Below are 15,851 nucleotides of genomic sequence, written 5' to 3'. Positions count from 1 at the left end.
TTTTGCCCTGAGCGAAACCTGGCAGGTTTAAAAAGTTGGTATATTATCAGTAAGTAAAATTATTATCTGTTGTAAAAAAAAAAATAAAAAATAGGGACTATCTAATGAGTAAAATAAATGTAGTTGCGTTAAAGGCAAAATATTTCCCCAGGGATTTAGCTTAAACTAAAATTACATAAATACATCGTATTTTTTATGTTTATAAAAAAAAAATACGAGAACAAATATCTGACCCAAATTTACATTACTAACATTACTACTATTAACATTACGTCAAAGACAGCCAGAGAAAAAAAAAAAACACTTAAATCACGTTTCTTTAACTTTTCTCGCGATGTTCTGGGAGCTTTGCTGTATACAATCCCAGCTGCTATCTAAGCTAAAGCTAAATTAGCTGCTACTTATTGATTGCAATGTAGTCAAGTTCACCCCAAGTATCAGTGAAGGGGCTTCACGGGTGGTTGGGATATGGAGTTAAGAAATATCAAGGACCAGGTAGTAAATACAGCTTTTTCTGAACTTAACATTAAATAACCTGCCGGTTCTCACAACTGCAATCAGCTGGCTAGTCATGTTAGCTGTTTTCTGCAAGGATGGCTAATGTCACAGACTCCTCACCACGTAAAGATACATGTAGTTTAAGCTGGAGTTTCTGTAGAGTTAGATGTCTAATGCATTAATCTTGCAATGTACTTAGAAACTGTATCATTATGATCATTGATATTCCTGTAAATACAGTTGAAAACCCACAAAAATTATTGTAAATATACATTTCACATATATTTGTAGTTTGTACAGTGGTTAGATTTGATTAGTCCACACTTAATTACGTGCCACTGCATTCTGAATATTCCCAGTAGGAAGAAAATGGATGTGTGGGTGGACGTGCTTGAGACAGTTCAGTTTCTTTTTCTTTAGTGACATAAGTGACAAATTAAAATGCTTGTAGTTTTTTCTTCGGCTGTCTTTGAAGCAGGCTTCATAAGTCTAATTAGACTTTTTACGAAAGTCAACTGAGTCATTGTAATCTTTCCTGTACAGTGCATAACAAATGTATTACACAAACTGTCATGAAAATAAGAAAACACAGATATAGTTTTAGAAATCTGTCAAAAGAATTATGTAGTTGGTCATTAAATCTGAACTACCTAAATCTGAGCCTGCACATTTATCTGAGAAGCCAGATAGGTCAGTCAACAACTAAAACTAAGTTTTCCATTTTGGAATAACTTAATAATTAAATTAAATAACTTTAATTTGGTATCTTAATCAAAAACTAATGATGTGCTTTTTTTCAGCTTTTTTGTAAAAAAGTAAATTTGAAACTTTGTGAGTAACCACATTACTTATATTTTAGCATTAAAAATATAGCTTTGATGAAAGAGGTTGTGCATGCATGTATTTATGTCCCTGTAGTTTTTGATTTTCATGTTGAATTGGTCCTATATGTATATGTCTACAAAAAAGTTGTTTGATTTACCTGTACTAATTTTTCTTTCAGTCCCCATTGGTCCAGGCCATATTCAGCCGGAACACAGAAGATGTGACATTTTTACTGAACCACAAAGAAGATGTCAACTCACTGGTAGTGTTACTCAGTTTTAATTCAGGAGTTGTGTTACAAATTACAACATGCTGAAGGCTACTTGCGATTGCACATTAAATTTGTATTTAGACTATAATTTTATATTTTTTTTAAATCTCAGGACCAAGAACAAAGCACACCACTACATGCTGCTGCTTATATGGGCGATGTCATTGTTATGGACCTACTTATTAGTTCAGGTAAAAGACAAAAAAAAATTGTGTGGTTGTAAGAACAAAATATTTGTTGTAATGACTGATATAAATTAGTCATGTGCAAAAGAACTGTAATACCTCAAAACTGCACAAGCAATAAAACCTAGTTTTGCTTTTTTGTGCTCTCTTACAGGTGCAAATGTCAACGCCAAGGACCAGGGGTTGCTGACTCCTTTACACCGAGCAGCTGCCTCAAGAAATGAAGTAAATTACTATTGTCAAATGGATTTTAAAAAGTCAGTGACAGTTAGCTCTTAATGTTAGACTTATCCTTTTATTTTGTTTTTCCTGTCAGAGGGCTGTGGAGCTATTGCTGAAACACAAAGTAGAGGTTAATGCACGGGACAAGTTCTGGCATACACCCCTGCACATGGCAGCTGCAAACTGGGCTACAGGTTGTGCCAAAGCCCTGATACCACATGTTTGCAGCCTGGATGTAACTGACAAGTCAGGAAGGACACCGCTACATCATGCAGCGCACAGTGGTCATGGGGAGGTAAGCTGAAGAGTCTTCTTACTGACGTTTAACTATTTTAAAACTATTAAAAGCTATTTTTATTAGGTGTTTTTTAATAGGTAACATTTAGGATATTTTATATTATTATATATAACATTTTACATTGATTTCCATTAGGAAAGCGAATGATACGTTTCTGGGGTTTGGGTAATTGTTGCAGCACGTTTAAAAAAAAATTACCTGTTAGGTTGTATTAATCATCATAGATGAGTTTACATAGATGAAGTGGCTACATCCTGATATTGTGCCTTTAACAGATGGTGAACATGTTCCTGCGTAAAGGTGCAAATGCATGTGCCAAGGACAAGAAGGAAAGACAAGCAGTCCACTGGGCTGCATCCCTCGGTGAGTAGAGACACTCCTAACAGACACAAATGTATCTTGAATTTAATTTTCTTTTATGAGTTTTAAAGAATAACAGAAGTCTTCTAGTAACTAGCAGTATGTATAAACTGGAAGGGATTGGCCTTGACCTTAACAGTGGGATGCTTTTGGGATAAAATAACACTGTCTGTTGTCATCACCAGTTTATGTTTTGTGCTTGGCTGAAAACACAATTGTAAGTGTGCAAGAGTCCTTTAACAGAAAGGAGAGGATAGGTCAGAGGTTTAAATGTGAGATATTTTAAATCTTTATACAGTAGTTTCTATATGTTGACAATACACACCACACTTGTAACAATCATAGTTTCTAAGTTGCAAGTCTTTCTGTCAACTTTCGACCAGTAAATTATTCAGCTGACATTGAAGTTTTATCAGAATTCATTCAAAACTTTTCTTGTTTATAGATAAGATAACACAGATACATTCAAATGCTACCAAACACATAACCAGTGTATTCAAATGAGACCAGCTGTTGGCCAGACTGTGTGCCGTTTAATCCAGCTGTGTAACTAGCAAGTGTTGAGATCCACTAGCGTCACAAATATTTGTAGTAAATATGAATCTCTCGCTCTTGTTTTTTTTTCTCTTTTTTTCTAAGGACATTTGGAGGTTGTGAAGCTGCTGTTGTCTCACAGTGGAGATGTGATGTGCAAAGACAAGCGTGGTTACACTCCACTCCACGTTGCAGCTGCCGGTGGACATTTAGACATAGTCAAATATCTGCTGAGACTGGGGGTGGAGGTAACGTCTACTGTGGTTGGGATACATTGCTTTTCCCACAATATATCCTCCGAAGAACCAAAGAAAAAAAGTATCTTTCAGTTTAACTTTTTGTTGTGATTTCCTGCCTCCTTGGCGCTAAAAGAGGCCATGAGATGTCAATGAAAAGCCCAGGATGTCCTCTGTTCAGCACATCAGGACTTAGTAGGTTAGCTTAAATAAATCAAGAGATAATCAAAACAAATTTCCATTACAGAGGAATAAAAGAATAAGCTGGGTCTCAGGAAGATATAATTGGTATTTTTTTAATGTTTGGTTTATTATGTGCAGGACAAAAAGTTTTAAATATGTTTAAGCTTTCTGCTGAGTTTCTTTTTCAGAATTAAGATATTGAGACACTTTCTGCTCAATTTTAAACCCCAAACCAGACAGTCAGTGGTAATAAATGGTTTGATAAAAGGTTAGGCATAAATAATTTGTGTTGTGTGGAGCTCCAGGATTGTCTTTATGTTGTTTTCCAGGCTGTACCAACACTTATTCTGCTGCATTGTGAGTGAATCCAAAATAGATGCATAAATTCAGTACTTGCCCCCTCCCTGATTTCCTTTTTTTTTTCTTTGCACATATGTCACACATGTTTCAGATCATCAAATTTTTAATTAGACAGAATTAAACAGAAATAACCAAGGTAAATACAAAATGTAGTTTTTAAATAATGATTTCGTTTATGAAGAAAGAAAAAACTATTCAGACCTACCTGGCCCTGTTTGAAAAAGTTAATGCCCGCCCTTGTTGCACTATGAAATAACTCTGAATAATCATGGGGTTTTTTTTGGAAAGCTGAGTTCAAGTTCATTACTGCACCCAGACCTAATTAGTGCCAGACCTGCTGAATCAAGAAGTCACTTAAATGGAACCTGTCTGACAAAGTGAAACAGGCTAAAAGATCTAAAAAAGAAACGCATCATGCAGCGAGCTAAAGAAACTCAACAACTGATGATAAGTCTGGAAAGAGTTAACATTTCCTTGAATAAATGGTTATAATAGTGTTTTTCACACAGGGCCAGGTAGATTTGGATACCTTTTTCCGCTTAATAAATGAAATCATAATTTAAAGACTGCAGTTTGTATTTACTCAGGTTATCTGTCTAATATTACATTTTTTGATGATCTGAAATATGAAATCTGGAAGGGGGCAAATACTTCATTACATTTTTTATTTATTTTTTAAAACCTTACATATAATCATCTACGTCAGCCGCCCACTGATATAATCTGCAGTATTTCTTGGGCTCTTGTTATTTACAGCAAACTGTTTTATACTCCATCGGTTTATGTATTTGTCTATATATTTTGATATCTGCTTCCAGATTGATGAGCCCAACATTTTTGGGAACACAGCACTCCACATGGCCTGTCACACAGGGCAAGACACTGTGGCCACTGAACTGGTGAACAGTGGCGCCAGCATCAACCAACCCAACTACAACGGCAACACACCATTACATCTGGCAGCCGCCTCCTCCAGCGGGGTGTTGTGTCTTGAGCTCCTAGTCAACAATGGTGCTGATGTCAACGTACAGGTTAAAAGGATGATAAATAAGAAAATAATCATCTATTGGTTGAGGGGATAATTGGCTGGAGGACTGAATGTTTTCTTTTTGTCTAATAAACAGAATAAGAAAGACATGAGCCCTTTACATATGGCTGCAATGCACGGACGCTTCACTGGCTCGCAGATTCTCATCCAAAATGGTAACAAAGTGCAAAATTTTATGTAATGTGACTGATAATGAAAAGGGTTCTTAAAATATCTAAGCTCGAGAGACACCTATCCACACATTTTTTCCCTCCCACTTACGTAGGGGGAGAGATTGATTGTGTTGACAGTAATGGAAACGCTCCTCTTCATGTTGCTGCCAGACATGGTCAGGAGCTGCTGGTCAGTACTCTGCTGACAAACGGTGCTGATAAAGGCAGGTAGGTCTGTGAGTCATTGATAAGTTGTATAAAATGTATTCAAAATTATGACATCCTTGCCTCCTCGCATCCCCCTTGCAGTGATTCTGTCGGTCTCAAGTAGCTTTCCAACTTGGCACATACTTACCAAACGTAACAATGTCATCATCTCTGCAGACAGGGAATTAATGGGATGCTTCCACTGCATTTGGCGGCGCTCCACGGCTTTCCAGACTGTTGTCGCAAGTTACTGTCTAACGGTGAGAATCTGTTTTGAGTCACCTCGTTTCAGAATCACATTTCTTTCTTGTTACATTTTAATTACTAACACCAGCTCGTTTCTGTTGTTCGTCTTTGTTCAGGCCAGTTTTACAACATGGCGCCAATGCTGACGAATGACCAAAGTGTGGGGTTCGACCTAAACATGTTAGATGATCATGGAAGGACGTGCCTGCATGCAGCTGCATCTGGAGGGTGAGTGGTGCAGACTCTAAGTAAATGCTTTTAATAGCTGGCACAATTTTGTCCTTGTGAACTTGTAAATAGAAGCCTGAATTATAAGTGCATCCATGTATGACAAGTATTATTAGTTATCAGTAGCTGTGTAAATTTCAGAACATAGTAATGTTGTGAATTTTCTGTGTTGTTCAGCCACAACACAGAGGTCAGTCGGCGATACACTACGAATGTCAAAGGAGGGTAAAACTATTGTAAAGATCGTAATGCCAATTATTTGTTGTGTCTTTTTCCGAGTCATAAGGTTTGAGGGAGAAATAAATCAACAGAAAATGAGCTTAAATGATAAACTTCAGAAATATTTGTGAGCTATGCACTGCACTTGTAAGTCTTTATTTTTTTTATTTTGCAGGAATGTCGAGTGTGTTAATTTGCTGTTAAGCAGCAGTGCTGAGCTGGATATAAAAGACAATTTGGGAAGGTAAGCAGTCCTGAATGGCTGGAGGTAAGAACTGAACTTTGGTGTTACCTGATGTGTCCTGTTTTTGCTTTGCAGATCTCCTCTGCACTACGCTGCAGCAAATGGGAACAGCCAGTGCACCATCTCCCTGGTGAGAGCTGGTGCAGATGTCAATGAGCTGGATCTGACGGGCTGCAACCCCCTGCACTATGCTGCTGCTTCACACACCTTCTGTGGGTAAGAGTCTTTACTGACATTTTAAATTTGCACATTTCACTCAACAACAGGAAAGCATGGATCCATCCTACCTTGTATAAATCGTTCAGGCTGCTGATGGTGGTGTAACGGTGGCAGAATTTTCTTGACTCACTTTGGACCATTTTGCACCAATTAATATTTTTTAAACACCACAGCCTACATGAGTATAGCTCCTGACGATATTTACAGTGTACTCATCTTCTGTTGGCTCCTTCCAGCAAGATAACACAATCTGTGACGAAGCTTGAAATTTGTTTTCCTGAATATGACAATGAGTTCACTGCACTCAGATGACTTCCAGTAAAGCACCTTTGGAGTGTGGTGGAACGAGAGATGCTCACTGTGGATGTGCAGGCGACAAATCAGCAGCAACTGTGTGATGCTGTTATGGACCAATATGAGGAATGTTTCTGGCACCTTGTTGAAGTAGCTTAAAAAGTGCTCATCTGTTTTTTCCACAGAGGGGGTCCAAACTCTGACTCAGACGTCAACGTGGAAAAGCAACATGAAGCCTCTCTGTAAGTCATATACGTCACATTTATATATTATACTGTTTGTGCTTTACCATGCAGAATCTAGAGTAATTATCATTTTAAATTAAAATTACACAGACAATTAGAGGTAGTTTGGGTAACTTTTAGTAATGTTCTTTATCAGGAATTATTTAAAGAGTTGATAAGAACAAAATCAGAGGTCAGAAAAAAATGACTTTAATGGAACTTGGCGTTAGTTCACAAAGACACAGAATTGTACATTAACGTACATTAACCTCTTGTAATGTTTAAGTGTTGAGACTGTGAACTTGTTTCGATCAGGTGTTTAGACTACTTGCTTGACAACGGGGCGAACCCAACTCTGAAGAACAGCAAGGGATACAGTGCCGTTCACTATGCAGCTGCTTATGGGAACAAACAGCATTTAGAGCTGGTCAGTGGTGTCTTTTCATTTTTCATTTAGTTCATACATACTTTTTAACTGACTGCAATCTGGACCTATTTGGAATTCTGTTACTTTTCCAGCTCTTGGAAATTTCTTTCAACTGTCTTGAGGAGGCTGAAAGTAATGTTCCAGTCAGTCCTTTGCACTTAGCTGTGAGTATAAAGTAAAAACCTTGAAAATTATGCAACTAGCAGATGTCCTGCTAGTTTACATGCTTTCAACTGTATTGTCTTCATGCATTTTGTCACTGCAGGCATATTTTGGCCACTGTGAAGCTCTGCGTTTGCTTTGTGAGACATTAGTGAGTCTGGATGTGCGGGACATTGAAGGCCAAACTGCCCTCCACCTCGCTGCTCAGAAGGGCTTCTCCCCATGTGTAGAAGTACTGTTGAAACATCAAGCCTCCTACACACTGAAGGAGCACAAGCACAAGTGGACAGCTCTTCACACTGCAGGTGTGTGCATCTCAGTACATATTTGTGCCCATACAATAATTCTTAAGTGTGTTTATCTTGTATTTTTTTAGTGCCCCATTGATGGATTTGGGTTGATTTTGTTCTGAAAGTAAACAATGCAGCTTTTTGGTTAAGATTTGTTTTTTCTTTTAAACTTATGTGTTTTTATCTTTGTGTCCCTTCTGCTTGAGCAGCTGCTGAGGGCCAAGTGGACTGTATCCTCCTGTTAGTTAACATGGAACAAAGTGCTGACATCATTGACAGCCCAGACACACAGGGACAGTGAGTCACTTTGCATCTTTATTTTGTGTTCCCTGTATTTATTTATTTATTAGTCACGTAAACATGGTTATTTGTGGGCGATTTTAATTATTTATTGTGACATGACACTTATAAAGTAAATAGGCTTCAGCAGTGTGTGTCATGGTCCAACCAGATTTAATTTTCATTAAACTGATACTGATTGCGTGATAACAAGGTAAGCGCAGAAAGGAACTGATTTTATCAGACATTAAAGCAATGGTTGTGTATATTGATAATACATTGTCTTTTAAGGTAGTAAAATAAAATAAGAAGATAAACAATTAAGTATTGAACAACTACGAGAAACCGCAAAAGGATGCAAATAACCATGAGGGATTTATGCTTCTGTGAAAAGCTGAAGCAAAAGTCATCGTGTCATGCAGTCTGAGGCTATTGTGATTGGCCTGTTTCTTACCGTCGATTCCTCCTGTGCATTTCTGGCTACTTTTTTGCAAAAACTACTGGAACATATGTGGGGGAATGTAAAAAGAAGTGGAAAAACTCGAGTGTCAAATATGATTAGCTTTCGTTGAAAAAACAAAAAACACACGAACACCATGTGTCTGAGTGTGTTCGCTCAGACACCATATGAACGAAAATAACTTGAACTCCAATTTTGAAAACACAACTTTCTTTCTTTTTTATTTTTATAAAGCTCTGACTTGTATTATGAGTGAGTCTGTGGTCTGGGAGAGAGTCCTGTAACTCTGTCTGCAAAATACAGTATATAATGACCAATGTTGGGCAATTAATTATATAGTTACTTCTTCAAAAAAGTAAATGAGTTTTGCAAACAAAGTTTTTTTTGCAGCTGTTTACCTAAAAATGCTGCCAAGGCGTTTTTTAAAAATAAACATTTCAAACTATTTACAGAACAATCAGCTGTTCTGCATCAAATCTGATGCCACACAAATTATTTGTGCCACTCCAAAAAATAATTTCTATCCACTATAATATAAAGGAGAACAACAGGCTGATACCTGCAGGCCTGACAACAGGAGATGTATCACTTCTGTAACACCTGTAGCACTCAGCAGTCGCCTCATTGTTCTGTTGTTTTTCTGGTGTTGTTTTCGCTCACAGGCGGAGAGCGCTTTCAAGCGTTTTCCTTATAAGACGCCGTTTTTACCGTTTCTTCCCGCAGTAAATATAAACAACGATAGTATTCAGAAAGAAAACCAAACATTACATATATTTTTATCATAACTCTGGTTTTACGTGGCCTATCAACACAATTTAAAAACTGGTATAAAGTCCACACTTTTTCCGTCAGTTGTTCGTCTGTCCTGCTCACATCTCCAATGGTTGTACACGTTGTCATTAACGTGGCTTCACTCCTCATCAGCCGCTTTGCCAGCTAAAACACATGTGTCGGCACATAAGGACGCTGTCATAGCCTGTCAACGACGTTGATTAGCTGCGTATATAGGAATGTGAATCACGTTATTGGCTGGACTATGGGATAAGGTAGCATCGTTCTAATCCCATACTGGAGCAGCCAGTCACTTACTGACTAACACTGCAAAACAAAATTGTTAAAGTATTAATTTTAATTCAGGTTAGATTTTTTTTTTTTTTTGTTGTGTGCAACGCAGATTTTCTGCATGCCAGACCATGCCAGCAGTGCGCAATTGCGCACGTGCGCAGCTTAGAGGGAACATTGATCACCACAAGGAGTGAAGACCTGTGAGGAGAAAATAGTCCCAGTATTGTGTTTGTTTTTATTGGGCTGGCACTGATTATAAAACAGCCTCTTAGGTTCTACAAAGATTCACCACATAAGTCTAAGGCTACGTTCACACTGCAAGTCTGAATGCTCAATTCCAATTTTTTAATCAAATCCGATTTTTTTGTCTGCTTGTTCACACTACAAATAAAATGCGACAGCAAACGCGCTCTAGTGTGAACCCTCAAAGCTGCCCGCATGCGCAAAAGAAGACGTCACACACAAAGCGCTCTGTTTAGACCCAGAGCAAACAATATTGTTTGACTGATGGCCCTTAATATAAATACTTCGGACTTTACATTTCCCAATTTTTGCTTTAAGTTATTTTGTTATTTACATAATAATGTAAATAACCTAATAATTATCCTTGTTGCTGTTTTAGAGGAGCGGTGCTTCAATGGATAGTTGCAGATTTCTGTCAGAATCTGCAGATTATACAGTACAAATAAAATGTTCACGTTGTCTTCCCAACAGTTTCACTGACATCTACACTGGATGGACAGGAAGCGTTCACGATGTCTTATCGGGCGCTTCTCCGGAGCTGATAATTAGCGTCTGTCTTGTGTCAGTGACGTAAAAGACGGATTTAATGCGACATGACCATTCAAACAGCAGTCGCTTTCTAAAACATCAGATATGTATCGGATTCAGTACCGCATACAAAAGTGACCCAGATCGGATTTGAAAATATCAGATTTGTGCCGTTCACACTGTCATACCATGATCAGATATGGGTCGCATAGGGTCAAAAAAATGGGATTTGATGTGCTTTCGCCTGCAGTGTGAACGTAGCCTAAATCAGCAGATAGTTGAAGTGACAGAATCATGCCTACAACTGAATTCTGCTTGTTGTACAGGACGGCTCTCATGCTGGCAGCTCTCGGTTGCCACACCGACTGCGTCCACATACTGCTGGAGAAAAATGCAAAGCCTGATGCTGCAGACAAACAAGGCTTCACTGCTTTACACCGAGCTGTGAGTGTGTGCATGTCGCATGTGACTTTTTTTCATTGCACTCACCAATTATTGCAAATAGAAGATTATACCTTTGCCACCACCCTGATGCCTCCTGTCACATGATATCTTGTGTACTCATCCTGCAGGTCATAATGGGCAGTGAGGAGTGTGTGTCTGCTCTGCTGGAACATGGAGCTTCTGCTCTGTGCCGAGACTCTAGAGGCAGGACCCCGCTGCACCTCGCAGCATCCTGTGGTCACACGGAACTGCTCCGCTCTTTGCTAAAAGCTGCAAAGAAAGCTGACCCTCTGGACTCCATGCTGGACTACAAAGGTTACACACCAACTCACTGGGCTGCCTACCACGGTGAGACATCAGAGCAGCACTTCATGTCAAATGAGCAGTTTATAATTAAGCCGTTTCAACACAATAGACCTGCCTGTTCATACATAATTTTTGTGTATCAAGAGACACTGCGTTTCATTGTGCATTAAGTCATTTAAATAAAAATGTAAACATCAATTATGTCTCTATTTGTTTCCAACCTTTCTCAGGTCATGAAGGATGTTTATGCATTTTACTTGAAAACAAACTTTTTAGCATCCAGGAAGGAAGTCTCTTCTCCCCATTGCACTGTGCTCTGTGAGTTATTATGTGCACACATATGCTTTTTAGAAGTCAGCTTAAATAAATTTAGTGTAGTTCTTCACATTTTAAACATCTCTGTTTGCCACATGCAGAGTTAAAGGGCATGAAGCTGCAGCAGACCTTCTAGTGAAGACTTTTGGCCCTCAAATTGTCAGCATTAGTGACGCCAAAGGAAGGTAGGTAACTTTCATTCAGACGGTTTCATACAACACAGCCAGCAGGTGTCAGTAAAGTTAATGTAATAGTTTTAGGTTTATTTTACACTTGGCATACATTTCCCAGCAGTCATAATACACTGCTCATATTATTTTTTATGATTGCTACTCATTTAAAAGTGGCCTAATTTGAGATGTAAAGTGTGATTTATTTATTTTTTTTATATATTACATAAACAGGCTCTAGGCTGCTGAAGAGCTACTGATACTACTACTAAAGCTACAAGTTATTTTGTATGATTCGGTTTTAATGGATTTTTTAATTTTTTGCATCACCTTTCCCAAACTGGACAGTGTTTTCTCCTTCGTGGGCTGTGAACATTTCTGCTCATCTAGTATTTTGATGTGTACCTTGCTTGAGTTCAGGACCCCACTGCATGCTGCTGCATATTCAGGGAACGTTGCTGGGCTGCAGCTGGTTCTGGCCCAGGGAGCACAGGTTAATGCTGTGGACCACTGTGGATGCTCTGCTCTGATGGTTGCTGCTGCCTGTGGACAGACCAGAGCTGTTGGTATGTGTGAAACAAGGAAGTCCTTTGAAATGTTTTTGTTTCTTTCTGCACCTGGAAACCTTTAAAAACTATCTAGACTATTTAGAGCTGGAGAGCTTCTTTTCTCACATCCCTCAGTGATGGTTTCTTTTAATAAACCAGTTTGTTCCACTGTTGCACTGTCATGTGAAAACACCAACCAACAGCTTGAGGTGTAGTAGTCTGGGTTTGTTGATGTTTACTTCCTGTATTTCAGAGTTCTTGCTGAACAAGGCGACCCCAGACCTGACCTTGGTGGATTTCAATAACAACACAGCCCTTCACTTAGCCTGCAGCAAGGTCCCATACACACAAACAAATGGGTGCACTAAATGCATGCAGTGTCACACAAATAGTTGCATGAGTGTAGCAGGAGATCAGTTTAACATCCGTCACATAAGGTGATTAGAAATGTAATGCATGAAAATCAAGTTTAATATGTATCATAACTGTTGTTTGTCGGCCTGTCTGGAGTATAATTCTGATTTAATTTGAATTAATTCTAATAGTAGTTTTTCTTATATGAAACCTGTAGTGGCTCATAATACTAAGTACTTGTTCTGAATTTCACTGATTAAAGCGGATGGTTTTAACAACATTAACATGCTTTATTCTGCAGGGTCATGAGATGTGTGCCTTGGTAATTCTGGGAGAGATCACCGATTCCTCACTCATAAATGCAAGAAACAACGCTCTCCAAATGTGAGTTGTCTTGACGTAGCAGTCAGCTGATCTCCATAAACAGTTATCAGCAGAGTCTGTGGAAGATTTTTGGCACAAGAAGGTTTCTGGTTTCTGTTTGTTGCCCAAGTATTATTGGCTGGCCACACTGGAAGCCCAGAAACATATAATCATGGTAAAAAGAAAATACACCTTCCCTGACAAAATAAAAAAATAGTCTTATCCTTAGCAGGTCTTAAAATGACCAGTGTGAGACATGACCTATTACACTGCGTCCTTTTTTTTTTTCTTTTTTTTTAAACAAAACCTAAGCCAAGCAGCGAAGTGCACTCTTACTGCTTCCAGGTGCTGCTAATCAAATAAAATAGATTAACTGATTCTCAGCAAGCATGAGCAGCTCTATAAAAGTGAAGGTTTTGGCAGTTTTGCCAGTCTGGAGCATTCACTTGTGTGTTAACACGATGTCATGCCTTGTTCTGCAGACAAAGAGAAAATGTGACAAATCTGAATGTCTGTTCTGAAAAACATAAATCTCACTGTAGTTTAATCTGTCCTCAGTGCACTGTAGTCAGACCTTTTATTCTCATGCAGGCCGCTTCACATTGCAGCAAGGAAAGGTCTGGCGACTGTTGTGCAGGTGTTACTGAGCAGAGGAGCAGCAGTCATGGCTGTAGATGAGGAAGGTAGGTTGGGATTATATTTCTGTGATAAGAATACCAAAGCAGGTATGTTCAACCTGCGGAGGATTGTGTGGGTTACTGATTTGCCTTTTTATCCTCTGCAGGCCACACGCCAGCTCTGGCCTGTGCCCCGAACAAAAACGTAGCAGAGTGTCTGGCCCTCATCCTTTCCACCATGAAGCCTTTCCCTCCCAGAGAGGCTGGTCCTAACACAGCCTCCCACTTCAGCCCCATCCTGAAGAACTGCACTATTGCTGCCTCCTGCGGGGCCAGTGGAAACCTGTGCCATGCCTGAGCACAGGACCATCAAATTCACACTGTCAGTCAGTGTTAGCCTGTAAGCCACTTTTGTGACAAAAATGCAGCTTCATCCCAGCGTAACCCAAAGTCACCATGAACACCTGTGGTCATGCATAGCTTTTTCTCTCTCGTGTCATGGCATTTCTATACATGACAGCATATGCTTGCTCGCCAGTAGCATAAAACCTAGTCTTACTCTAATATTAGCTTTCACATTATTCTCTCTATTAAGAGTGTAGTTATTTTAATGAAGTACTAATCTTTAGATATGAATGGAAGGTTTAAAATAAGCACACAACACAAGCCTCCCCACCTGAACCTCATCCACTATCAGTATTTACTTTTATTTAAGCAACATAATTTCAAAACTCCATGTTTGTCTTCAGTTGATACGAGTGCACAGATGCTCAGGTGTTTAGTGTGTGTGTGTGTGTGTGTGTGGTGTGTGTGTGTTTGGCTTAGTTTTCATATTACTAGATGCTGCTTCTAAATATAAATATTTTAATATATCTAACAGGTGCTGTAAACTTTTTATGCAATTAATAGCACTATTTTCTTATCCTACACAGGGTGTAGCAAACACTACACTGATATAAAAGCCACCTATTATTCTGATATTATCATGATTTAAAACTTCAGTTAGCTTACCAGCCATAAGCATGTTTATAGTTTAAATGAGAATTTAACAAGTTTAGTGTATATAGCACTCTTAAAATGAAGTTAACCTTGAAAATCCCAAATTATTGGATTAACCTCAGGTCAGTGTGTACTGTAATCCCGGTGCAATAACAAGCACTGCTCAGACTGGATGTTACATACTCGTATAAACTATGAGTAAAGTATATCAGTTCAATAATCCAGAGAGAGAAATGGCAAATAATCAATGCATTAGTTGCTGTGAACACTTTAAATACATTTAAAAAATTTCACAAGGCTTTAAATGTCGAGTAGAAATAGTAATTGTTGAATTAATTTTGAGTCCCAAAGCATCTTTGAATTATTTTTTCTCATAAACGTTTAAAGACCCAAAGATGATTATAATCTATCACAAACACACACATTTGAGAAGTTGGAATTAACAGATACCCAGCTTGTTTTTTGTTTGTTTTAATGACATGCTTTATTATCAAAATTCGTGTTTGATTTAATCATAAAGCATGAACAGTTAGGTGAGTTATAAGGGGTTTTGTTTTTTTCTATACAAGATCTCAGTGGGGAAGAAACCCAGAGTCACAGCACGTGTACAGGAGCTAGCGTTGATCTGTTCCTGTTAAACATTTGCAAACTTTTGTCATTGCTATAAAGAAAATTGGTGACCACAAATTAATTTAGATACATAAAATTATCTGTGCTGCTACAAACAAGCCTCACTGCCTCTCTCTTTAAAGATCAAACTTTTTATAAATAGTGTTGTGCATCAAATGTTTGCCTTTTTTTTTAAGTCTAAGTCAAAGGCCAGACCTGCAGCTCAGCTGATGCCATTTATCCAAAAGATATTTTCTTCCTACTTGTAGCCTCTGTGTTATCTTAAAATGCCTTTAAACTATTTGCACTCTGACATCAAAGTTTACATTTTAATGAGGGCATCCTTCCTAGGGTTATGGTGTTGTGTTTGGATTAAAATAGGGGGGAAAAAATCTGTTAGGCATTTCTAAACACAATGTGTAGTGAAATGTTGTGAATAACTTCAGGAATTGCTCTGTTGCAGCGTTTCATGTGAGCAAACTGTGTCTTCCGTACAAGTTACTCAAATTTGAGGATGTCACAGCTTGAAAGTGTGGTTTGGTTGTGGCTGGCCTTCATAATAGGCCGGAATAAATGAATCACCACCATCTGAAGAAGTCTTGCTGTCTTTATTTTATTA

At 38.5% G+C, this 15,851-nt stretch overlaps 1 protein-coding gene across 2 annotated transcripts; it reads left to right on the top strand.

The window, feature by feature from the left end:
• Positions 1 to 317: 317 nt before the first annotated feature.
• On the top strand, positions 318 to 15,828 carry ankrd52b (ankyrin repeat domain 52b). Of its 2 annotated transcripts, XM_085158838.1 has the most exons (28): positions 319 to 495; positions 1,502 to 1,585; positions 1,707 to 1,785; positions 1,934 to 2,004; positions 2,096 to 2,296; positions 2,575 to 2,662; positions 3,299 to 3,441; positions 4,791 to 5,003; positions 5,097 to 5,175; positions 5,286 to 5,400; positions 5,557 to 5,639; positions 5,742 to 5,853; positions 6,248 to 6,316; positions 6,392 to 6,532; positions 7,015 to 7,071; positions 7,369 to 7,480; positions 7,573 to 7,644; positions 7,746 to 7,947; positions 8,142 to 8,229; positions 10,834 to 10,951; positions 11,080 to 11,299; positions 11,488 to 11,575; positions 11,674 to 11,757; positions 12,163 to 12,308; positions 12,544 to 12,626; positions 12,946 to 13,028; positions 13,599 to 13,690; positions 13,792 to 15,828. In XM_085158838.1, the coding sequence occupies exons 1-28, from the start codon at positions 469 to 471 to the stop codon at positions 13,980 to 13,982; spliced, it is 3,141 nt and encodes a 1,046-aa protein (XP_085014964.1). In that variant the 5' UTR covers positions 319 to 468; the 3' UTR covers positions 13,983 to 15,828. The 2 variants fall into 2 exon arrangements, 1 of the variants encoding a protein (XP_085014964.1); XR_014873994.1 differs by lacking the exon at positions 13,792 to 15,828 and having other exon boundaries at positions 318 to 495; positions 12,544 to 12,727.
• Positions 15,829 to 15,851: the final 23 nt, after the last annotated feature.

The sequence above is a fragment of the Neolamprologus multifasciatus genome, chromosome 5 (assembly GCF_963576455.1).
Source record: "Neolamprologus multifasciatus chromosome 5, fNeoMul1.2, whole genome shotgun sequence".
NCBI lineage: Eukaryota > Metazoa > Chordata > Actinopteri > Cichliformes > Cichlidae > Neolamprologus > Neolamprologus multifasciatus.
This window is presented reverse-complemented; position numbering and strand designations above follow the sequence as displayed.

Coding starts and splice junctions, on each gene's coding strand:
- ankrd52b (XM_085158838.1), top strand. CDS start 469: ATGGAGTTAAGAAATATCAAGGACCAG. Junction 6,533..7,014: donor GCTTCACACACCTTCTGTGG/GTAAGAGTCTTT, acceptor TTTTTTCCACAG/AGGGGGTCCAAACTCTGACT. Junction 13,029..13,598: donor AGAAACAACGCTCTCCAAAT/GTGAGTTGTCTT, acceptor ATTCTCATGCAG/GCCGCTTCACATTGCAGCAA.